This window comes from Sapajus apella, unplaced genomic scaffold, assembly GCF_009761245.1.
Source record: "Sapajus apella isolate SASKATOON/1434 unplaced genomic scaffold, GSC_monkey_1.0 scaffold63, whole genome shotgun sequence".
Taxonomy (NCBI): Eukaryota; Metazoa; Chordata; class Mammalia; order Primates; family Cebidae; genus Sapajus; species Sapajus apella.
The window spans coordinates 11,181,255-11,205,512 of NW_022437003.1; the positions used below are offsets into that span (position 1 = coordinate 11,181,255).

General features: G+C 39.3%; 2 protein-coding genes across 3 annotated transcripts in view; one reads left to right on the forward strand and one right to left on the reverse strand.

Moving 5' to 3' along the window:
* RANBP9 (RAN binding protein 9) overlaps positions 1-17,482 on the forward strand; it is a 111,126-nt gene extending 93,644 nt beyond the window's left edge. The window contains exons 11-14 of the mRNA XM_032247670.1: positions 2,352-2,473; positions 4,348-4,499; positions 12,901-13,012; positions 16,488-17,482. Of these exons, the coding sequence (XP_032103561.1) occupies positions 2,352-2,473; positions 4,348-4,499; positions 12,901-13,012; positions 16,488-16,618 (517 nt within the window). The 3' untranslated portion in view covers positions 16,619-17,482. The remainder of the gene's footprint in view (positions 1-2,351; positions 2,474-4,347; positions 4,500-12,900; positions 13,013-16,487) is intronic.
* NOL7 (nucleolar protein 7) lies at positions 3,293-23,592 on the reverse strand. 2 transcript variants are annotated; one of them, XM_032247679.1, is made up of 9 exons: positions 23,301-23,592; positions 23,154-23,214; positions 22,407-22,465; positions 21,136-21,167; positions 20,804-20,885; positions 18,626-18,747; positions 18,471-18,548; positions 18,119-18,214; positions 3,293-4,476 (listed from the first exon to the last, which is right to left on the reverse strand). In XM_032247679.1, exons 1-8 carry the CDS (start codon positions 23,561-23,563, stop codon positions 18,141-18,143), a joined length of 771 nt encoding a protein of 256 aa, XP_032103570.1. In that variant the 5' UTR covers positions 23,564-23,592; the 3' UTR covers positions 3,293-4,476; positions 18,119-18,140. The 2 variants fall into 2 exon arrangements, with proteins under 2 accessions (XP_032103570.1, XP_032103569.1); XM_032247678.1 differs by lacking the exon at positions 3,293-4,476 and having other exon boundaries at positions 18,071-18,214.
* Positions 23,593-24,258: the final 666 nt, after the last annotated feature.

Consider the following 24,258-nt stretch of genomic DNA (forward strand, 5'->3'; position numbering starts at 1 on the left):
ATGGAGAACCACAAAAGTGTATGAGAACGGCAGAAAAATAATCTTTCACAGCAGAGAGGAATATATTGGAAAATATAAAATCAAAATATTATAGTTTAAAAATATATGGAAATTTAAAAAGTTAAGTACTTCATCATGCTTTGTAATAATGTACATTGGTACTTTATCCTTGATCGAGGGTTCTGCTATTGTTTGAGGGTGAGATTGCAGGCAGTTTGTGAGTTTTTCTCTTAAATACTGTTCCCGCAGCAGGAAGTTGCTAAACAGATCTATTATGACCTGAGTGGAGGGAAGCAAGCTTAACTGAAGGGTTTGGTGACACAGTATCCCCCTTTGTCTGGCGTATAAAATGGAAAGAAAGTAAACTTTTGAACTGCTTTAAACTATGTTATTTTGTAGTTGGTAATGGCTTTCTTTACAACAGTACTGTGAAGTAGGCAAAGATGGTATTAACTATTTCAACCATTTTGCAGATGTAGAGCCAGATGTCAGAAAAGTAAATGACGTTTTTTTCCTTAAGGTCAATTAATAGTAGCTAGTAAGTTGCAGAGCTGAGGCTGATTTTCAGGATTTGACTTGCAAACTTGTGCTTTTTCCCTAATACCACCCACTATCTGAAATGCTTATCTTCCTGCCCTCCCTTGCCTCCAGTATAACTTCTGTCCAGGCTGAGAAAATTCAAGTTCAGATGTCAGTTCTTCCAGGATGTTTTCCTTGATTTACATTCGCATCAAATGTGTCATGTTTTGTGATTAACTTTCCTCTTAGTACTGGTCATAATTACTCTGTAATATAATAATTTCATTAGCTTTTTGTAGGTTGTTTGCTACAGGGAGGCAGAGGCTGTTTCATAATTTCTTTCGCACCTAACAGGGATAATACCTCAGACGCTCTTTAATGTGTGTTAAATGAATGAGTGCCTTTCAAATACTAAATTGAGTTATTAAAAAAAAAAAGTTTAGTATTTTTTAGAAGACCACTGAAAGCTGTGATGGTAAGGATTTTCTTTTTTTTAAAGTTTGGTTTTTCTTACCAATTTTTGAAGTTTGTCAAGATTGTAAACAAGCTTTCCTGATTGAATAAGTCTTCTCTGGAGTCCTAGGGCCATCCATATCCCCCTTTTCCCTAGATCGTTCATGTTTTTTTACCTTAAAGATTTTACTAACAGGAATGTATGCATGCACGCACGCGCGCGCGCGCACACACACACACACACACACACACACACACACACACCCACCCACCCACCCAAGGTGTTAGAATTTGTTACCTCTGCCGATATTACACATAGTGGGTTTTGCTCCTCTGTATTTTTTTTTCCACAAATGAATATATATTGCTTTTGTAATAAGAAATGTCTTTTTTATCTAAGCATTTCCTAAATTTTCATCAAGTATTTATTTCTAGATTATATAATTATTACCTAGATCTTCATAGGAGAAATCCTAAAGATTAGATATTTATTATTACTTATAAGAGTGCTGATGGGTCTGAAGGACATACATTGATAGCTTAAATATGTCCAAGTACAGTTATTGACACACAGCTATTCATTGAGTGTGGAATAAGTGAAAACTGGAAACTAAGACATCAGTTTAAAAATTAAAATTCATTAGCCGGGCGTGGTGGTACGCGCCTGTAGTCCCTGCTACTTGGGAGGCTGAGGCAGGAGAATCGCTTGAATCCAGGAGGCAGAGGTTGCAGTGAGTTGAGACTGTACCACTGCACTTCAGCCTGGGTGACAGAGCAAGACTCCATCTCAGAAAAAGAACGAAAAAGATAAAAATTAAGATTCAGCAATACTTAAGCCAGTAAGATAGACTATGAGAGAAAAAAAGGGCCATGTGGTAAAAAGGGATGAAAGAATGAAATGGAGTCGTTTTTTAAGTTATAACTTAACCTTGAAAGAGTGTATATTTTTAAATATTGAAGACAAATGCCAGAATGCCGACTATTTAAAAATAGCCTAGAAGTGGTTGAGTATGAGGTCCGGAACAAGGTGAAGTGGGTTCCAGGAGTGAGATGTATTTGTTTTGAGAGTGAGTCTAAAAATTAATAGGATTATGTGGAACTATGATTTCTCCATATTAATATAGAGTCATAAACCCACTACATTTTAGCATATGTACTTTTTTTCTTCCCTTACCTCCAGGGGTAAAAATGTGTTAAAAGTTAGCTACGTGTTTGGCTTTGAATACCTTCAAGATTTAACTAAATACCTTTTTTTTTTGCAGATTTCTATTGCCTTATGAAGTTAGTTTATTCGTAGGCTATATAGTTCAGTAGTGATTTATTTTAAACTAAGCTGCAAATATGATATTTCTAAAATTAGGTTTGTTTTTCGTTTTCAGTAATGATGTAGACATGGAAACAGATCACTACTCCAATGGAGTTGGAGAAACTTCATCCAATGGTTTCCTAAATGGTAGCTCTAAACATGACCACGAAATGGAAGATTGTGACACCGAAATGGGTCTGCAGTGATATTTCTTACATTTTTAATAAAAAATGATGGCTACAAGGTTATGTTTTTACTTGTACTGATTCACAGCTGATGACCATAAACGAGATTTAAAGATGTATGTGCTGTAGGACTTGACAGTAATGCATAGCACTTAAACTCTCTTGTTTGAGTGGGCTGCTAGAGAAAGCAGAGTTACCTTTCAGCTACAGGCAGTGTTCTTCGATGAATTGCTTAGGCTCAGGTTTAGTGCTGTCACTAATGCAGCAGTACTGACTTACTGATGTTGAGCCTCTAGGCTGTTTTAGGTTGGGAATGAGAAAACTTATTATATTTCAGTATGGTCAGTAAGGCCAAATGGGCAGATGATTTTACAAATTCTTGTTTTGGAGATGGAGTCTCATGCTGTTGCCAGGCTGGAGTGCGGTGGCACCATCTTGGCTCACTGCAACTTCTGCTTCCCAGGTTCAAGCGATTGTCCTGCTTCAGCCTTCCGAGTAGCTGGGACTGCAGGAACACGCCACCACGTCTGGCTAATTTTTTGTATTTTAGTGGATACACGGTTTCACCATGTTGCCCCGGCTGGTCTTGAACTCCTGAGCTCAGGCAATCTGCCCACCTCAGCCTCCCAAAGTGCTAGGATTACAGGCGTGAGCCACCGTACCTGGCCTACAAATTCTAATCAGTATTTCTTAAATGGGTTTAATGTAAACATATCTGACTATGCATAGTACTATCCCTGGTATATAGTAGGTGCTTAAGTATGACCTCCCTCACCAAAAAAAAAAAAAAAAAAAAACCACCAACAAAATTATGTGGCTGAAAGACAAATTAGCGTGCATAATTTTATTTTGTAGACAACTTGTATTGTAAATTGTCCCATTAGCAAACTATCCCATCAAATGGAGAATGAAAATTACAGATTATTTATTTGTTGGAATTCCACGGCAGCATTAGATTTCTTATTATTTTGAGATGGAGCGGTATTAATAAAATTATTTTTAAAAAAGAAATGCAGCTTTGTTTTACTCTTCAGTATCAGCCATCTCAGTTTCCAAAGGGTAGTTTAAGTATAGTGATAAAGAGCAGGAGTTCTAGAGCCAGATTACCTAGAGTTGATTTCTGCTACTGCCATTACTAGCTTTGTGACCTTGGAAAAATTACTTAACTACTCTGTGTATGTTTCTTCATCTGTAAAATGGATATAATAATAACAACTTCCTAAGTTATTGTGCAAAGAAAATGAATAATCTGAAAAGCTAATAGCACAAACTGCTTGGGAAATACCATCATCATCACCATTACCTGCTTCATTATTCATGATTTATATATTATTAGCAATTTATACAGTTAAATTATTTGGTTGTCAATCAAGATATATAAAACTATTTTCTCAAAGTGGTATTTTTCTAAAAGCAATGCATTTAATTTTTTCTATTAGTATAATATGCTGTCTTCTGTATTTTTATCATAGTCATTTCGCTTCTGTTAGCTTTCAGGAACATTTTTTACCTCTATTATGTCAGTTAAGGCAGCCTGAGAGGCATTATTAACTTTTTTTTTTTTAATGTTGCTTAATACAGTTTTAGGGAATTACACTTTTTCTAAAATTTTTTCTGACATAAGTATACTCTAACACTGAAAGGTTGTCCTCTCTCAACTTCATGCTAAATACTGGATCCTAGACTCTTGAGTGCTAAATAAAGCATATTTTTTAGCTGCAGTTTCATATTAAATTGAAAATGAATTTTTAATAATCTGCGCGTTTAGATGAAATACTAGGGAATAGTTACTAAATGTACAAAATGTTATAAGAAATATGTGTTCATGTCTTCATTATACTACATTCCATAAGGTGGTAGAATACTTGTCTGTTTTTCTTACAGAAGTTGATTCGAGTCAGTTGAGACGTCAGTTGTGTGGAGGAAGTCAGGCCGCCATAGAAAGAATGATCCACTTTGGACGAGAGCTGCAAGCAATGAGTGAACAGCTAAGGAGAGACTGTGGCAAGAACACTGCAAATAAAAAAATGTTGAAGGTGAATATATTTTTTGTTGAAAAATTATAAATGCGTCAAAGGAACTAAAATGTAGTTTTGTGAAACATTGGGCAGTGTCCTAGAAATTCTTGTTAGGGAACTTGGACCTGACCTTCCCCTTGGCTCCTTGCCCATTTGAGAGTAGAAATGTTTGATGAAGTTAGGCAGTTCTGATGTACTGGAAAGAGAATTGGACTGAAAGCAAAAAAAAAAAAAAAAAAAAGGATTAAATCCCAGTACCACTGCTGTCAACATTGTGTGTCCTCGTTAACTTAGTTTAATTCTTAGTTTTATTTTCTCAGCTGTAAAATCAGCAGTTACTAGAAGAAATGTGGGTGTGCAGAGAAAACTATAAATTTGAAATACTATTTTAGTAAATATTGTTCATGGTTATAGCAATTTGGATGTATAACACATGGTTCTTATTTTGATGGGGATTAGTGAAAAATTGGGTCACTTTTTGTGACCAGAATAGTTAAAATACATTTTAAAGTCTCTTCTGGATTGTCCATGAGCTAGTAGGATGGAAACAATTTAATTGAGTAAAGTAGCCACAGTTTTGTGTACCAGTTGAAGGTGGAGGGGCTTTCTCCTAACTGAAGTCAGCATTGCAGTTGTAGAGATGTACAGCTCTTTAACTGTTGGTTCATTATAAACATTTTCTTCTGAATATTTTGGAAGAAGACTGAAGAGTTAAAGGGGAGATGAATGTAGTGGTCTTGAGACTGATGTTTGGGTATGGTAGGAAAGGGCAAAAGATGATATGCTCATTGGAACATTTTGGATTTTTAGATTACAGATGCTCAATTAGTGAATATTTTTAAATTTGAAAAAATTTGAAATCTGAAACAGCACAAGTGTAGGATATAACATACTTGCCTGGCCTAGGATGGGCAGTAGAGCCGCCTACAACACACCTCAAGTTAAAGGCATGCAATCTTGTATTTCCCAGCTGAGATGGAAAGACAGGTGTATTTATCATACTTCGTACTTCATCTACTTGATAGTATAAAAATTGCTATTTCTAGTGGTTACCCTGAGCTATCAAAAAAGTTAAATTATTTTTAGGCTAGATAAAAAATAGTTAGTGGATTTTGTAATTGAAAAAGTCAAATCAGACAATATATCTGGAAAATGACTATCCACATTTTCCCTAGAATATTAAGATTTTCATGAAGTCAGACTATCTTATAACTCCTCCCCTTTTTCATTATTTTTTATTTTTTATTTTTAAACTTTTTGTAGAGATGAGGTCTCAGTGTATTGCTGAGTCTGGTCTTGAACTTCTGGGCTCAAGCAATCTTTCTGCTTTGGCCTCTGAAAGTGCCAGGATTATAGGCATGAGCCACCATGCCCAGCCTAACTCTTCCCCTTGTAAATATTTATCTTTTTTGTTGTTGTGTTGTGTGTGTGGTTTTATTATTTGGAGATGGCATCTCACTCTGCCGCCCAGGTTGGAGTGCAGTGGTGTGATCTCAGCTGCAGCCTCCACTTCCCGGGTTCAAGCGATTACCCTGCCTCAGCCTCCCGAATAGCCGGGACTATAAGCAGACATAATGACTTCCAGCTAAGTTTTGTATTTTTAGTAGAGACAGGGTTTCACCATATTGGCCAGGCTGCTCTCAAACTCCTGACTTCGTGATCCTCCCCGCCTTGGCCTCCGAAATGCTGGAATTAAAGGCATGAGCCACTGAGCCCGGCCTTAAATATTTATCTTAATGACTATGCCCCCACTGTGTAGCACCAAGGTAGTCAATATATGTTTATTAAATTGAAGTAGAATTTATTTGAAAAGTGTAACAGATTTTTCCACATTAGGGATTTTCATTACCATGCAACTTTGTAGAACTTTTTCTGGTACTAGGAGTGCTAAGAAAAAACTTAACATTTAGGCTCTTTATTCAAGTTATTTTAGGTGTCTAAAATTATCCATTTGGAAAACTGAGTACTTCTTTGGTAGGTACTGAGGATGTTTTAGAGCTGTTGTTTTCAACATATTTGGTGTCTGACTCCTTTAAAAATTATTAAAGATTCCCAAAAAGTTTTTGTTTATATGTGTTACATCTATCGATATTTACTATATTAAAGTATTAATTTTAAAATAACAAATCCATTAAGTAAGTAACATAAGTTATTTTTATGAAAAATAACTATCTTCCCCAAGCAAAAAAAACAAAAAAAAAGCGAGCTGGTGCAGTGTAGCTGCATGATGCCTCTAATCCCAGCTACTCAGGAGGCTGAGGCAGGAGAATCACTTGAGCCCAGGAGTTCAGGTTCAGCCTGTGCAATATAGTGAGACCTTGTCTCTTTAAAAAAAAAAAAAAAATTGGAAGAGTGGCACTGCTTTATACTTTTTTGTAAGTCACTTTAATGCCTGGTTTAATAGGTGAGCTGTATTAACATACAGACCAGACTGCATTCAGGCTGTTGTGATATCACATGTCACGTATCTCTGGAAAACTCCACTGTATAGTCATGAGGAAATGAAAGAGAAAAGGGCAAGGAACATCTTGGTACTACTATTATAAAAATAATTTGGGGCTGGGTGTGGCGGCTCATGCTTGTAATCCCAGCACTTTGGAGGCCAAGGCAGGCGGATCACCAGATCAGGAGTTTGAGACCATCCTGGCCAACATGGCAAAACCCTATCTCTACTAAAAAATTAAAAAAATTAGCTGGGTATGGTGGCACGTGCCTGTAATCCCAGCTACTCAGGAGGCTGAGGCAGTAGAATCGCTTGAACACAGGAGGCGGAGGTTGTAGTGAGCCAAAATTGTGCCACTACACTCCAGCCTGGGCGACAGAGTGAGACAGTGTCTCAAAAAAAAAAAAAAAGTTTTGACTTCACAGACCCCCTCAAAGGTTCTTGGACACAGGTGTCCTCAAACCATAATTTGAGCACTTTGTTTAGGGCATATTTGGGAATGTGAATTTTTTTTTTTTAAGAATTCTTAGACTTTTTTACACTAGGTCATCTGACTTGGTTTTCTTGTTAAAACTTTATGCTAATTAAGCAAGATGAAGAAAGATTTGATTTATGTAGTTCCTTTGAAAATTTAAGATTATACTCTATTAGCTTACTTTGTGTTTGATTCTTATTTACATGAAGCTCAGAAGATGGCATTATATGGCCAGTTCTCAAAGATATTCCTTGGTGTTATATACTAAATTGTGTGAAGATGTATCATCTTCATCTAAAGAGTATAGATGGCTTTGATTTTGCACCTCTAACTTCTGAGAAAATGCCAGCTACTTTCAGAGACTTTCTTAGTATTCCGAGCTGCTTCTATTCTCATTTCTCAAACTTATCTTAATCTAGATAAGGATAAGATGAGTAACCGACCCACCTTATAAGTAGCCAAAGAACAAGGCTGTATAATTGGAAGGCAACATGAAGAGAAAACAGGTTTAGAAATCATTCCACTTCTCTTTGTCACTTCAGTTCACTTGTAATTGTAGGGTTTTTAAAAATATCTCATTTTTAGGTTTATATAAACTTTGAGTCATTTGACTCAGAAGTTCATGCATATCCAAAAATACATGCACGCACGCGCGCGTGCGCGTACGAAAGAGAGAGAGATCTGATTAATGTTGAAGGTCAGGTGGCCCACTGTTTCTCTTGGCCGTTTTCCTTTTTAGGTTTTTGCATTCCTTTCCTCTTTTCCTGTTGTCTTTGTTCCTTATCTGCCTATGTCTTCCAGTGGCTCCCCAAAGAACTCTCGAATTGTTTGTTCAGCAGCTGTTTACTGAATTTTTGCAGTGTGGAGAGGCTTTGTTGTAGGGACCCTGGAAAGTCAAGTATGAATGAGTAGCCGTAGCCTGCAAGGAGCCTTAATCTAGTAACTGAAGTAGCAACAGAACCATTTAGTCACCCTGTTTAGAAAATGCTCCAGACTCTAAGACAAATATGAGTACAATTTGAAAATCCTACCTAAATGATGTCACATTTCCCTCAGAAGTTATTCCACTGAGGTAATGTTTTTTGCTTTAAAATAAGAAATAACCCATAATGCTACATATTTCAGGTATTTTTAGTTTCATGCCTTAACTCCCATGTTGCATATATTTTACCTAGTTAACAACTAGTGACACTATTTCGTATTCTGTTTTAATTGTAAGAATTTATTACCTCCCAGTTTCTATTTCTATTCTAAAAATAATTTATTATTATTTTGAGATGGAGTCTCGCTCTGTTGCCTGTCTGGAGTGCAGTGGCGTGATCACAGCGCCTCCTGGGTTCAAGTGATTTTTCTGCCTCAGCCTCCTGAGTTGCGACTAGAGGTGCGTGCCAGTACACCCAGCTACATTTTGGTTTCACCATGTTGGACAGAATGGTCTTGATCTCTTGACCTCATGATCCACCCAACCTCAGCCTCCCAAAGTGCTGGGATTACAGGCATGAGCCACCACGCCCAGCCTAATTTCCAATTATTTTTAAATGGTCACACGAGGCTGGGTGTGGTAGTGCACATCTATAATCCCAACATTTTGGGAGGTTGAAGCAGAAGGATTGCTTGAGACCAGAAGTTCAAGACGAGCCTGTACAACAGAGCGAGACCCAGTCTCTACAAAAAATTTTAAAATTAGCTGGGTGTGGTGGCTCATACCTGCAGTCCAAGCTACTCAGGAGGTGGAGGCAGGAGGATTGCTTGAGCCTAGGAGTTCGAGGCTCCAGTGACTTGTGATTACACCACTGCACTCCAGCCTGGGTGACATAGCAAGACCCTGTCTTAAAAACACAAAAAGGCTCCATGATATTTTATTGTTGCTGTATAGGTTTATTTCAACATTCCTGTTGTTGGATGTTTCCATTTGCTTTTATGTCAGATGCTTTAGTGACATCTTTATATGTGTATCTTTGTTTCTTAAAATTATTCCACTGAGATAAAGTTTTAGAATTGAATCAAAGAATATGAACATTATTATAGCTCTCTCTACATGTTGCCATACTGGTTTTCAAAAACCCTCTGCCAACTTTTGCCAGTAGTAATAGAATGTACAGTGGCACTACTACGTTAATGCTGCTTTAGTGGGTTTAACATGTTAGTATCTTAAAATGACTTATTTGCATTTCTTTGGTTATCATCACCAGTTAACTTTTACAACAGGCCATTAATATAGTTTTGCCAGTTTCAGTCATTTTCCTTTGTGAAGAAAGAATAAAGTCCCTGATGTTTACTACTGGGAGTTTGATGATATAAACCCTTTTTTTTTTTTTTTTTCAAGATTGTTAGTTTTGTTGCTTACAGCTTCACTCTACTTCTAAGCCATGTTTTGTAGTGTTGTTACGTGATCCTTCTAAAATCAAGTCTAATCTATATTTCCTTCATTTAAAACCTTATTTCCTTATTGGAAAAACTTCAAGCTTTTTAGTGTGGCTTTGGGGATATTTTAGCATGTAACCCCTTACCCATGTTTCCAACCATGCTTTTTTCTCCTTTCTCTCAGCCTCAGTTTGCATGTATTAAGTCAGTAGTAATGTACTCTGTGTCATTATTTACATGTAAGCCTTCCCCAGGAGACTTGTGAGTTCCCCGAAGCAGTGACTAGGTCCTGGTCATCACTGTGTCCTCAGTATCTGGCAGCTGTGTTCAATAAACATATGTTGGATTGTACTGAAAATGAAATAACACAGCAAAATTTTAGATGTTTTTCCTTCTTAATGTTTAGATTGGTAACTAAAAGAATCTGTATCTTACTATTCACTGCCTCAGTTTTGCTTCTCTGGATGATAGACATGATATCAACCTTACAAGATTATTGTTAAGGATTAAATAGATGATCCATGTTAGTGCTTGAAACACTTCTTCACACAGTATTAGTGCACAATACATTGTTGTTGTTTTAAAGAACTAGCTTTTTCTCTTGAGTTTTTGTTGTAAACACTAGAATGTAGTCTTTTTTTAAGTTCCAGGGTACATGTGCAGGATGTGCAGGTTGCATAGGTAAATGTGTGCCATGGTGGTTTGCTACACCAGACATTGTAGTCTTAAGATTTAGGACTGTGACATTTCACATTTTCGGTGGCATGTTAAGATGTAGGCTGTGAATATAGTTTTGTACTTGGAAAGGTTTATCAATTATTCTTGGAAAAATTGTTCAGTATTTCTTTTTAAATTTATCTGTACTATGGGTATGGTACCCTCATCAGATGGTTATGGGGTAAATTAAGTCTTGAGCAAAGCTCAGTCTTTTAAAATAACTGTTTTTTCTTTTTTGAGACTGAGTCTTTCTGTCATCCAGGCTGTAGTGCAGTAGTGGTGCAATTTCAGCATATTGCAACCTCCGCCTCCCAGGTTCAAGCAATTCTCCTGCCTCAGCCTCCCAAGTAGCTGGGATTAGAGGCATGTGCCACCATGCCCAACTAATTTTTGTAGTTTTAGTAGAGACAGGGTTTCACTATGTTGGCCAGGCTAGTCTTGAACTCCTGGCCTCAGAGGATCTGCCCGCCTCTGCCTTCCAAAGTGCTGGGATTACAGGCATGAGCCACCACACTGGCCAAAAAAAAAAAACCATGATTGGTTTGAATTAGTCAGCTTTACAAGATAAAGGGCGATATATTCTCTCCATGTGTTGGGGTTAGGGGCAGGAAATAGAACCAAGTAGCTTTGTAGGATGCGTAAAACATCTTCAGTGCTCGAAGAAGCAGGTCTTGCTGTCAACAGGCATATGAATTATCTTCCCTGTAGCCGGCACCTGAGTAGCTTCAAGGGATTCAAAATAGTGTAGTGATTTTTATCTTCAAAGAACTTTTGTTATAATTGGAGCAGAAAACTACCCAGAATGAAATATTCAGCAATATAAAACAATGGAGGAGCCATATGTGGTTTGTGTAGAGAGGCTCATGTATTCCATGTCTTGTAGTTTCGGACTGACTTCACAACAGTTCTTCATGGGTTATTATTCTCTAAATCTACAATATTAGAGGCTCATTTGGATGAGAATGGGCAAGAGCACTGTTGATCAGGAGCCTCTCCCCCATCTCTGCTTTCATAACACTGTAAGATAACTAGAGGAATGACGGAAAATGGCAGCGGAATCTGATTTCTTGAGCAGCTGAACCTAGGAGATTGTGCTCTTCAGGAATTTCAGTAGTCAGCATTTTGAAAGTGTTCTGTTCCTGAACTCACAAATTGACAGTTTTCTGCAGCAACTCTCCATGTATGGCTTCTGAATTGGGAAGAGTGTCCTGAATTTCTGTTACTTTTATATATGTATATTGCTTTGGATTAGGGTATTGACTTTTGGCATAATAAGAAGACATCATGGCCGGGGTGCGGTGACTCAACGCCTGTAATCCCAGCACTTTGGGAGGCTGAGGCGGGCGGATCACGAGGTCAAGAGATCGAGACCATCCTGGCCAACATGGTGAAACCCTGTCTTTACTAAAAATACAAAAAAATTAGCTGGGCGTGGTGGCACCGCCTGTAGTCCCAGCTACTCAGGAGGCTGAGGCAGGAGAACTGCTTGAACCCGGGAGGCGGAGGTTGCAGTGAGCCTAGCTTATGCCACTGCACTCCAGCCTGGCACCTGGTTACGGAGGGAGACTCTGTCTCAAAAAAATAAAAATAAAAAAAAAATAAGACATCATTTATTAAAAGTTTAGAATGAGCTGATACTGCTAATTTCATTTTGTCCTCATACAAATCTCAGAAATAGGGCCTCTTATAGTCCCCATTATGCAGGTAATGAAACTGGTATTTAGATTGTTACTTGCCAAAAAGGCCACGCAACCAGTTAATGGTGGAGCTTGGACTCGAAGCCAGTATCTGAAACCACCATTTTTAGTATGTGTCTTCCATAAAAAGAAGACAAAAATATAAAGTAGTTGTTTGAAAAGAAGACAACTGTCAGTTATTTTAAGGCTTGAAGAGGCGTGGATTGAGTAGTTGGAAATACTGAATGCATAAAACAGGTCCTGAAGGGGAGCCTGTTTAGTTTTATTTTTTCGTAACTGAATTTGAGAAGGTGACATCCAGTGAGATGTGTCCAGTTCCTAAATCTGTTGAAAAAAGGAAATGCAAGCAGGCCCTGCTTTTGACTGTCACATTCATGTCAGTAGTAACAGACTGTAAAGTAAAACATCTGAATGTTTTTCCTTCCACTCTCCCTAAACCAGTATTAGTTCATTCATTTGGATTTTTTTTTTTCTATGTTGTGTTTAGGGATGGGAGGAAGATGAATGAGAATGGCTGTCCACAGGAAAAATGAAAATAAATTAGGCTTTGCTGCATAATTTAATTGTTCAGAAATGTAGAGTGTCCCAGTGCTAGGAGTAAATGGGTTTAGAGGTTACAGTAGTCTAGTGCCTGGACGCCATATTTTACCTCTCACCTTGGAAACATTTGTGAACATAATAGTTGAACTATTTGAATTAAAACCAAAACCGTGTTTTTAACAGGATGCATTCAGTTTACTAGCATATTCAGATCCCTGGAACAGCCCAGTTGGAAATCAGCTTGACCCAATTCAGAGAGAACCTGTGTGCTCAGCTCTTAACAGTGCAATATTAGGTAAGTAAAGCCAAATACGGCACAATTTCAACTAGATTCTCTGAAAATTTAAGAGAGAGTGTTTGTACTGGCATTTGTACTTTGGTAAAATCACAGGGAAAATGTTTTCCACAGTTTTAAAATATAAAAAATACCTAAAATATAGAAACCTCCCCCCCTTTAATTCTAGATTCAAATGGATTCAAATAAAATAAAAACAGTAACACTGGGTACAAGTTGGGATGTTTGGGAAATAGAAGTTTTTGTTTGCATGTATGTAAGCATTTCTGGTAACCACTAATGTCTACTTTTCTCATTAGAATGAGAGATTTGGTGGTCCTTGTGTATAATTCAGAATATTACCATACCAGAGACATTCTTTACAGCCCTCTTTAGTGAAAGGCATTTTCTGCCACTGATTTCTAGGCTAGGAATTGGGTGGCATTTTCTAGTTCCTAGTTTGGCTGCTGTAGAAGGAATTGGAGAATGTTAGCAAGAACATAGTATAATAATTGTCACAAGAGGCTAGAAGGGAACAGGGTATATTTGAAGAAAATGAAGAGGTCAAGAAGTAGAGGTTTTGATGGAGAGAATGAGAATGGAAATGAGTGAAGAGCTTGAATATCAGAGAAGCTCAAACTGATCCCGTAGAGGGCAGGATTCCTAGCTGGTGCTCCCCTGTTACCTTGTTTCCCAGCATTTTGCTTGAGATACTTGCAATGGGTAGTGGTAGCCTGAGCCATAGCTCCCACCATGCTTATGATATGGGCACAAGGGGCTTCCAAGTGACTTATGAGTAAGTACCCTGTCAGGACCAAGCCTTGATGTCAAATTCTGTTTGCATTTATATTAACCAGATTTAACTACATGCCCTCACCCAGTAAAAAAGGGTGGGTAAGGAACAGAAAAGCCATTAAAAAGTTGAGGCTTAGCCAGGGTTGAGCGTAAATTGCAAAACTGTAATTTGATGTTCCTGTTTGGTTGCCATTTATATGAGCAACTCACTGAAGAGTGATTATAGAATTTATATGCTGAACAAATACCTTTTATATGAATTGCATAACTGCACATATTGTGCATTTCTAATATAAATATGGTGGTAGGGTCGATTGTTTACATAAAACAAGTTTTAATTTTGTAAAAGGTGAGTTTTCATTTGACTTTAAAGTCCCAGGTAAATGGGACTTCAATCCCATTTAAAATTAAAACTTGTTTAATTTTTTACAGGGTAAGTTTTCATTTGACTTAAAGAGTCCCACGTAAATGGGACTCCAGTCTAGTTTAGAAGTCTGTGCTGTCTTGTTTGGCTCTGCTAAGGTTCAGGGACTTTTTTTTTTTTTTTGAGATAGAATCTCACTGTGTCTCCCAGGCTGGAGTTCTGTGGCGTGATCTTGGCTCACTGTAGCCTCTGCTGCCCAGGTTCAAGCAATTCTCCTGCCTCGGCCTCCCAAGTAGCTGCGATTACAGGTGCCTGCCACTGTGCCGGGCTAGCTTTTGTATTTTTAGTAGAGACGGGGTTTCACCATCTTGGCCAGGCTTATCTTGAACTTCTGACCTTGTGATCCACCACCTGCCCCAGCCTCCCAAAGTGCTGAGATCACCGGCGTGAGCCACCGCACCCAGCCGGTTCAGGGACTTTTGGTCACATATTTCAGACTATTTTAGGAAGATGAGGGCAGTGCCACAAAAAGTAGATGAAAGATTAGTTTTGATAGGGAGACTTGTAATCAGGGCCCGGACTCTTACAGCAGGAGGTAAAGGAAGCAGTGAAAAGCATTCATATTTGAGCCTCAATCTGTTTCTTTGCCCTTAGAAAATTTATTAATTTGTTAAGGACTAATACTGAAGTTTGGGAATAGAAGTGTCCTTAGTGTTGTATTTCTCCAAAATTTAGGATTTGTGTATAAATGCGAATTTTCTTTGGTTAATGTGTTAAATTTTCTTTGCTTCTACAAAATTCATTTTGCTCCACTGGTAAAGGTAACTTAGTAATAATGCTGGAATTGTAAGGAAAATTATGGTTTACTATTGTCATTTTGAAGTTACCATATTGCAGGTAAACATTAAGACCTAATTATTAGATGATACTGAACTTGAAAATAATTTGAGGAAAACTGATCAGTTTTCATATAAGTTTTTAAATTTCTTGAGTTCTTCAAGGGAATTTGTTGAGCACCATTATTTATAGACACATATACTCTTATATATTGTGCTGTATTATGTAGATTCAGCTATAGTGCTTAACCTTATTAATGTGATTCCTATAAAATTAATGAGTTACTAAATTGCTATAGATGGGTATGTGTATGTTTATAAACACCATGCTATATTATGTAGGTTCGTCTATATATAAGTGCTATAAAATTTCCTATGTCCAAAAAAATTAAAGATGTATCACCAGATGCTTCCTTTGGCCAAAATAAAATTACAGTAATGTTCCCTCTAGGTGCTTGCCTTTGAGCAAGTCTTCCCTGGGAACCCTCAAGACACCATACTTTGTCACCAATCTACATGCCTTTTTTGCACACTTTTATTCTTAATCCTGTTTCGTTTTCTACCTTTAAGTCCTGAATTTGCCTCTTTTTGATTTTGCGCTTTATCCCTTTTGGAAATTTTCTTTTTCCCACCACCACATTGCATCCTCTGAACCAAGAGTGGAGTTAAACTATATGGAGTCTTCCCAGCCATGTGTCACTGTTTTTGCCCTTTGTTGTCAACTGTGCTTGTGAAGAGAACTGATTAATAATTTTACTGATTGGTTTGGACATTGCCTTCTCATAAAGAGAAATTACCAGCTTCTGAGTCTGGCCACCTTACCATTAGTTCATTTTTTCCCATCTCTGGTAAGGAACAAATTTTGGTAATTTTTGCATTTGTATTACAAATGTCTGACAAACTTGTGGTATGCAGGACCCTGAAAACTTACCAGCATTTTTTAAAATGTCCGAACTGTCCATTGTAAATTAGTACCTCCAAAACTGCAGGGTGACTTTGCTCTACGTTCGCTCGCCGTCACCATCACCTACTCCTCATCAACGCAAATCACATTCACCTATATATATGCCTTGGAGATGGCTAGGTAGCCCGAGTTTGGTCCTATCCAGAGGTGGAAGAACCTCTCAGTGGAAACTTGTAATGAAAACCTGGTAGCTTTTTAAGTTAGTATCCACTTACTTTGATCAACCAAAAGGGAAATGATTCCTTACTCTCCACTCCAAGGGTACATCAGATAAAAAGTTGTATCTGTCCCATCATAATTAATATAGAAATGTTTTTTATTATCTGATACTTTAAAAGTCTAGCTCTGCAAGAGTTTATCTTAATACCCATAACTACCTTGTCAGAATAGTATGTCCAAGGCATCTATCTTTTGCTTAGAAACCTTCGTTTGCTAGTATGGGAACTGGTAATTTTTAAAGTCATGTAGCATTTTCCAGATTATTTTTTTTAATGTCTTGCTAATTGCTGTTTTCATTTTAAAATTATTTTTCCTCAGAAACCCACAATCTGCCAAAGCAACCTCCACTTGCCCTAGCAATGGGACAGGCCACACAATGTCTAGGACTGATGGCTCGATCAGGAATTGGATCCTGTGCATTTGCCACAGTGGAAGACTACCTACATTAGCTATGCATTTCAAGAGCTCACACTTATATTGTGGCATATAGTCAATATGGAAGTAGACCGGCTCTGCTGATTTGAAATTTAGATTTTTTAAATTATGTACTGGGGACAGGTTTTTGTCGCTTTACATTGCTTCCTAGTTTACAGCATGATGCAAATGATTTTCTAACTTAGTGTTAGGAGAAATTATTTTCCATCTTTAACCTCTTAGTTGTCTAAGAGTTAAATATTACTGAATTTCAGACGTTCAAATTGATCATCACAAATCCTTTAAAATAATTACCTAAAAGAAACCAAAAATCCTGCCTTCTTTGTGGGGGAGGGGGGAAAGAGGGGAAGGAAATGGAACAAGTTGTGTTTGTGTTAGCATGTGGGTGATGTAAACTTCAAATTGGGAGATGTTCCAACCCTCACTCCCATATAAGCATTCAATCAGTGTAACTTGCAAAATGCATAAACATCCGACAGTTTGAATTTATAGTGTTGATGGAAGAAATCATTTTTAATGTGTACTGTAAAACTTGAAATACTCAGGAGCTGAGTGAATATGTTTGTTGCTACTTACAATCCCAACCTGTTAGTCCCAGTAGTTTTGTTTTAACATGGTCTTTTTCAGCTTTGTTTCCTGTTTAACTACAGATGACTTCTGTTGTAGACTCACAAGTTTAACTGTTGTATTATAACAGTATTACATGTCAACGGTGTGGTTATGACCTTTATTTATATAAAAACCAAATATTTAGTCAATTTACCGTGTCTTAATTTAATCTTTGTACACCTTCCATTTTTAAGTGCTTAAATGAGTACTATATTGCAATAAAATGTAGTGATATAATTAACCAGCCATTAAAAATTTACTTCTACAGATACAGTGTCAACTGAGTTTATATATTAGATACTTGTATACTTTTTATGATTAATATGAAAATTAGAACAATTAAAATTAATGGTTTCTACAGTTAATCTGAGTTCTACAACCTAAAACTGCCTTCAGTTTACTGGCATCCCTGGATTAGGGTTAAACCTGATACTGTGGGTGACACAGAAAGGCAACAGGAAATTAACTTCATTATTTTCATATTAATAATATGAGGTATGAGACTCGCCAGGCAAGCAAATCCCCAGACTGGTTGAAAGTTATGTTAGTCGACTGTATATTGTGCACTGAATCTTTAAGAACAAACACCTTAAGGGCTACAGTTAGAGACTTTTCTGGAATGTCCATTTCTCATTTTTGTCCTTGCCATTCTTGCCCCCTCGCAACCCCTCAAGGGGGCAGAGTAGAAGAAGTACTGTTGCTGATGTGGGTATGGCTTGAATTCAGTTAAATATATTAAAAAGAAAACAATTCCTTCTTAAACTTTTTTCCTCTAGGATTGCCAACACAAGGCACAGTTCTCCAGAAGAATGAAATGTGGTTGAGTACTCCCTCAAATAAGTTTATGATTCTTATAGTGATCCTTTAAAATGATTTGTGAATGATTTATTAAATTCTATACATACAGATTCTTCATTTAGCTTTGATTTACTTCTTAGTTTTCATCTTTCTGACCATCCACCGTCTTTTAAACCTCTTGGCATTTTGTTTTTTCTGGATTCCTAGAACAGAAAGTTTTGTGCAGTAAGAATATTAGAGAAACGTAATTCAAAATGTTTTTATAATTATATGAATGTAATTACTAATACTGGGCGGGCTTATTAGATCATACATTATATATATACATACATTGACCTATTTTTCACAAGTAATATATGAGCTGGTATAAGGGGGAAAAAGTATAATTATGCACTATCTCCTTCAAAAGAACATTATTCAACAAGCTATTAGAGACAGGAGAACAAAGCTGGATCTTACCCCAAGCATTATTCAAAAACTGGACAGCAGCCCTTTTTACTGGTAACCTCTTGTTAGCAAGAGACAGGAACTTATTTACTAGAAAAGAAAGGTATTATCATTTCATTGTTTTATTTGCAGTAAAAAGTGAGAAAAATAGTCCATAAAAAAATTACCTGTAGTCCTGTTAGTTCCTGGCCCATATAAAGAATTATGGATGAAGGCTTGCGCTGCTTGTTGTCTTGCCTCTCTCAGATCTTGGTCTTTCAGCCTGACAGCCAGGTAGCTTTTATTCTGGCTGTTGATCAATATAAAAGGTTAAAATAAATGAAAATTATACATGCTTATTTTTTTTTTTTCCCCTGAGATGGAGTCTTGCTTCATCGCCCAGGCTGGAGTGTGCAGTGGTACGATCTCAGCTCACTGCAACTTCTGCCTCCCTGGGTTCAAGCAGTTTCCTGTCTTAGCCTCCCAAGTAGCTGGGGTAACAGGCAACTGCCACCACACCCAGCTAATTTTGTATTTTTAGTAGAGATGAGGTTTCACCCTGTTGGCCAACTGGTCTCGAACTCCTGACCTTGTGGTCCGCCCACCTTGGCCTCCCAAAGTGCTGCTCTTACAGGCATGAGCCACTGCACTCGGCCTACCTGCTTGCTTTACAAATAAAATATTTTTGTCATTTGTCTTACAGTGATAAAACTAATTTTGTGTATGCAGATAGGATAAAACTAACTTACAGGACTTTAAGAAACAGACTAACACTCATATTTTAGTAGAGCACATTCTTGGTTTTTTTTGGATCAACTAAACAATGTGCCTTTCAGATGTACTTAACTGAAGAACATGTCCCTGGACATTTATACTAAAAAATACTCAAACAGAAAGTCATAACATTAATTAACAGGAAATTTTTCTGATACACATAATAAAAGAGAATAAAAAGCATGATTTCCAAATCAATTGTGCCACATAAATTTGGCCAAATGAAAGTCCAACATATTGTGATGAATTCCTCGCAGGGTCTTGCACTTTGTTTTATGTTTGTTTCTATATTTGATCTTGTGGCCAAAACACCGAGCAAGTGATATCTGGACCACCAACCTGTATTGAAAGCAGCTTAGAACGGATGCCGGAGGCCGGGCGCGGTGGCTCACGCCTGTAATCCCAGCACTTTGGGAGGCCGAGGTGGGTGGATCACAAGGTCAAGAGATCGAGACCATCCTGGTCAACATGGTGAAACTCCGTCTCTACTAAAACTACAAAAAATTAGCTGGGCATGGTGGCGCGTGCCTGTAATCCCAGCTACTCAGGAGGCTGAGGCAGGAGAATTGCCTGAACCCAGGAGGCGGAGGTTGCGGTGAGCCGAGATCGCGCCATTGCACTCCAGCCTGGGTAACAAGAGCGAAACTCCGTCTCAAAAAAAAAAAAAACAAAACAAAACAAAAAAACGGATGCCGGTGTACTTCAAGACAGACATTACAAACACGTCCATGGTATGGACCAAAATTTCAGTAACAGCAATAGCCACTTTCTCTGTGACTTCTGTAGACCGTACGAATAGAAGATAAAGCCATGTTGTCAGGGAAATGTTGAATTTTGTGAAAAATGACTCCTTTTGAAGAACTGCCATGATTGGCAACAGTAGTGAACACCTTTCCATTGGAATGGCTGTCTTCACATTGGCACCATGCACCATAAAGGTTGGTGACTAGAGGAACATTCAGAAGCCAGATAAATTACACTGCCTCAAAAAGTCCAGGCTGGCAAGTTTGGAGTGCTGACAGTAGGCTGCAGTGTATCCTGAAATAAACTATCTATCTATTGGGAGAGGTGAAATGAAAATTTTCTCAATAATAAAACCACTAAAAAAAGGTTTTTGAACTTAACCTGCAGCACCTGAAGGTCAAAGTATTCAACTGATCTTTTTTATGAAAACCGATTTTTTTTTTGAGCCACGGTCTCACTCTGTCGCTCAGGATGGAGTGCAGTGGCGCAATCTTGGCTCACTGCAGCCTCTACCTCCTGGGCTCAAGTGATCCTCCCACCTCGGCCTCTGGAGCAGCTGGGAATACAGGTGTATGGCAGCACGCCCAGCTTACTTTTAAAATTTTTTATAGAGATGGTTTTACCGTGTCACCCAGACAGGTCTTGAAATCCTGGACTTAAGCAATCCACCTGCCTCAGCCTCCCAAAGTGCTGGGATTACAAGTGTGAGCCACCACGCCCCAAACTGATCTTTCCAGAGAGTCCAATCTGAAATTAATAACTAATTAAAATATTTTCCCATGTTAGCCAATACTTTAACTCTCTTAAAGGTCACCTTTACATCCCAAATGAAACAAAAGACTCATTACCTGACAGACTGTACTTTCTGTACTTTAACTTTCTTGGAGTCATTTCCTTTTTCACAGTCTTCATTTTTCTTTTGCAAATTAACTAAAAAAATGAATTAAATTTTCTAGTTAGAATTCATGTAAAAATCAGGAAATTTGCTGGAGTTCACTTGAAGCATCCACTACACACCAATGTGGATGCAGTTTTTATCGGTATGACATACAGGGAACAGGCTCTAGCTAACCCTCCTGGCCAGGCCCCTGCTGTCTAAGGGCCATCCATATTTGACTGGAAACATCTGAAGTGCACTTGACACTTACATGAGAAGTTACTTAAATCAGCATAGTCATACCTTCTTTTACCTTTCCTGGCGATTTCTTTATGCTAAGGGAAAAAAAACAAAACCAATGACTGGAATGGCAGATGGCAAAGGTTACTCAAAACAAGTTATACTGTTTCATCTGGCTTTACAAGTAAGACACCCCCTTTCATTACCAACATCTCCATTTCTACTCAGGAGCTCTCATCACTTTGGAAAGCAACAGTCTCTCCCCGGTACACTGCCACCAACTCTCAAATCAACAAACCAGTATCACTAGGATTGGAAGATCTTAATTCAGATCTGAAAGCCTATTAGCAGGCTTTAGAAGCAGCAAAATGCTATGGGCAATGGAATTAACGTGAAACACTTAAGTTACACAGTATTTGAAATATGACGTCAATGGTAGTAGGCCTGCTTCATTTCATTTGGGGAAATCACAAAGGATTAATTGAATAGTTTAGGCACAGGAGACAGGGAATAGCCTCAAGGGGTTTGTGGTCCAATGGAGAGAGAAATGTAAACACACAGAATAAAATACAGAAGAATACAATACAGAAGTGCTTGCACAGAAGAAAGGCCACACCGAAGATGGCAGTGATGGGAGGTGGGGTTGGCAAATGAGAAGGCAGAGGTGACACTTGAGCTTGGTTTTAAAAGATGAAAGGGAACTTTGCACCAAATAGATTTGTTTTTATGTTTAATGTATTAAAGTTCTGAGTAACTTTTTGGTAAAGATTTTTTACTGAAAATTTGAGAGTGGCTAAGTGGCTAAATTTCTAAATTTAAAACATTAAGGGGAAAGAAAGAGGATAGAAAAAAATATACAAATATTTAGAAGGCTAAATTTAGTAGGGTTTGACTGATTTCCAAGGACAACTATAGCTTTTGGCTTTAAACCATAAAACACCAAAGTTGCTAAATGAAGTGAGGAACAGGGAGGAAGGACAGGTTGGTGGCAGGTAAGGCAAGTATGAGACAAATCGAATTTTCAGAGAAGTGATACAGTTCAAAACACTTTTTATTCACCACCATCTACTCTGCCCTAGTATAATGACATGCAGTCAACAAAATGTACTGAATGAACACAATGGGATCAGGAATTCAAAACCCAGTTATGGGAATGAACAAAAATGAATGGCAAAATAAGAAGTGAAATGTTACCTCTGTCTTTCCCACCAAATTCAGATACCAAGGTAGCTGTTAAATCTACGGTTCCTTCAGTTATTGGATTCAAATAAATGTACCGGTATATAATTCAAAGATAAATGTATATAAGCAAGTAATATAAGAAGATTACTTACTTAGTCTGGGAAGCTGTGGTTAACTTCTCTAAAACAGTGTCTGGAAGGAGTTTTCTTTTCTTAGGAATGAAAACGTTTAAAATTAATAAAAAGTCATGTACACGATACGTCCAGAGTTGCTTCTGAAGTTACCACATATAAGAATAGCCCTACATCTAGGCAAAGAAACGAATTAGGCTGGATACTGCCCCGCCACCTCCAAGCTATGGGATTGGGTCCACAAAACTCAGGACCTATTCCATGAAAAGTGGAAAGGGTGCTCACGGTATTCTAACCCTCAGGTCACTGCTGTAAATTGAAACCAGTTAAGTTATATCCACTTGGAGCCAGTGCTCTGTGGGGAGTGTGTATTAGACAGCAAAGCAACCATACACTATGTCTGTCCAGCCCTTACAGTTTACAAATCACCTCATTTAATTTTCACAGCAACCTCCTATTTTCAGTTGGTAGACAGTAAAGAAGACAGGCTTTTTTTTTTTTTTAAGATTGAGATAGGGTCTCGCTCTGTTGCCCAGGCTGGAGCGCAGTGGTGCAATCTCGGCTCACTGCAGCCTCTACATTCCGGGCTCCGCCCACCTCGTCTCCCTAAAGTACTGCCAGGCCCAGGCCGAGCATCTTTCCACCACTGTCAGAGGACAACTTGGTGACTCTTTTCCCCACTCCAATATCCTACCAGCCCAAATTACAACCAACACGGGAATCCTCCCAAAGCCGGGCTGTTAAGAAGCCTCCTCCCTATCCTCCAACCTTTTGTTCGATGAACAGCTCCTCGCGTCGCTTCCTCTTCTCCTTCAGGAGCGTTTTATCCCTAGGAGGAAGTGTGACAAGTCAGCAAAGGTAAGGACATGAGGGACGAGAAGGGGCTGTTCTCCCCGCCCGCCGCGGGCTCCGAACCTGCGCACGGTCTCCCGCACTCGCCGCTCCTCTTCTCTCGCTTCCGCCTGGGCGCTGGCGAAAGTCAGCTCCTCCGGGGCCTCGTCGTCAAACTCCTCGTCTCCCTCCTCGTCTTCCTCTAGCGGCTCGGCGGCCGCGCCGCTGCTGGGCTGCCCGAGCAACAGCCCGTGCTCCGCCTCCTCCTCCGAGGCCGGCTGGCCCTCGTCCACCATCGCCTCCGCGGACACTGGGGCGCGAGACGCGCGCGGCCGAAGCTGCACCATGGCCTACGCGCTGAACTGTCTGACCTCTGACCCGGAAGCAGCTACAAGCTGAGCGCAAGCAGACTTTCATCGCCCCCTGCAGGTTCGGAGGCTCTCAGGTCGGGGCGCAGGCGAGGAGCGGGGGCGTGGCCTATGGCCAGTAGGCGTGTTTCTTTACACGTGGCCTGCGGAGGCCACCCGCGAGCCGGTTGGGTCCCACTGAAAATGTTCTGCCGGCGAGAGCGGCCGGCGGTGGGGTTGGTTTCAAGGCAAGGAAGAGCCATCGCGCTGTCCTCCTCGGCCGGGATGGCGAGACAGGGCTGATGCGACTCACGCAGTCCGGTGCTCGGAAAACGGATAACCGCGGGCCTGGGACCCTTCTCGCCGCCGTTTTTTGGCCCTGGGTTCCGCCCAGTGGATCCAGCTTGTCGGTGTTTGCAGATTCGGCGGGGTTCGCTCCGCACTTCGGAGGAGGTGGCATTTCATGGGAAGAAACACACTTTAGCAGATCCCGCTGTCATCGTCGGTGACGCGGGCCACAGACCTCGACTCAAGAAGTCTGCACAGACGTGCCGGGCGCCCTCAGCCTGCCCAGCCCGCGGCCGCGGCGACGCGTGTTAGGAAGTCAGCCCTGTGGAAGCGGCGCCCTTCCTGGTGCCGGGCTGGCCCGTGGCAAATGCTGAGCAAACCTGAAAGAATGGCTTCGCCGTTCCCTA

Excerpts from the sequence above, each read along its gene's own strand:
- NOL7 (XM_032247679.1), bottom strand. The coding sequence starts at position 23,563 with ATGGTGCAGCTTCGGCCGCGCGCGTCTCGCGCCCCAGTGTCCGCGGAG. Across the intron at positions 20,886-21,135 it reads GCCAGGAAAGGTAAAAGAAG|TTAATTTGCAAAAGAAAAAT; the intron begins GTATGACTATGC and ends TCATTTTTTTAG. Across the intron at positions 18,549-18,625 it reads AGGAACTAACAGGACTACAG|TAAATAAGTTCCTGTCTCTT; the intron begins GTAATTTTTTTA and ends TTTCTTTTCTAG.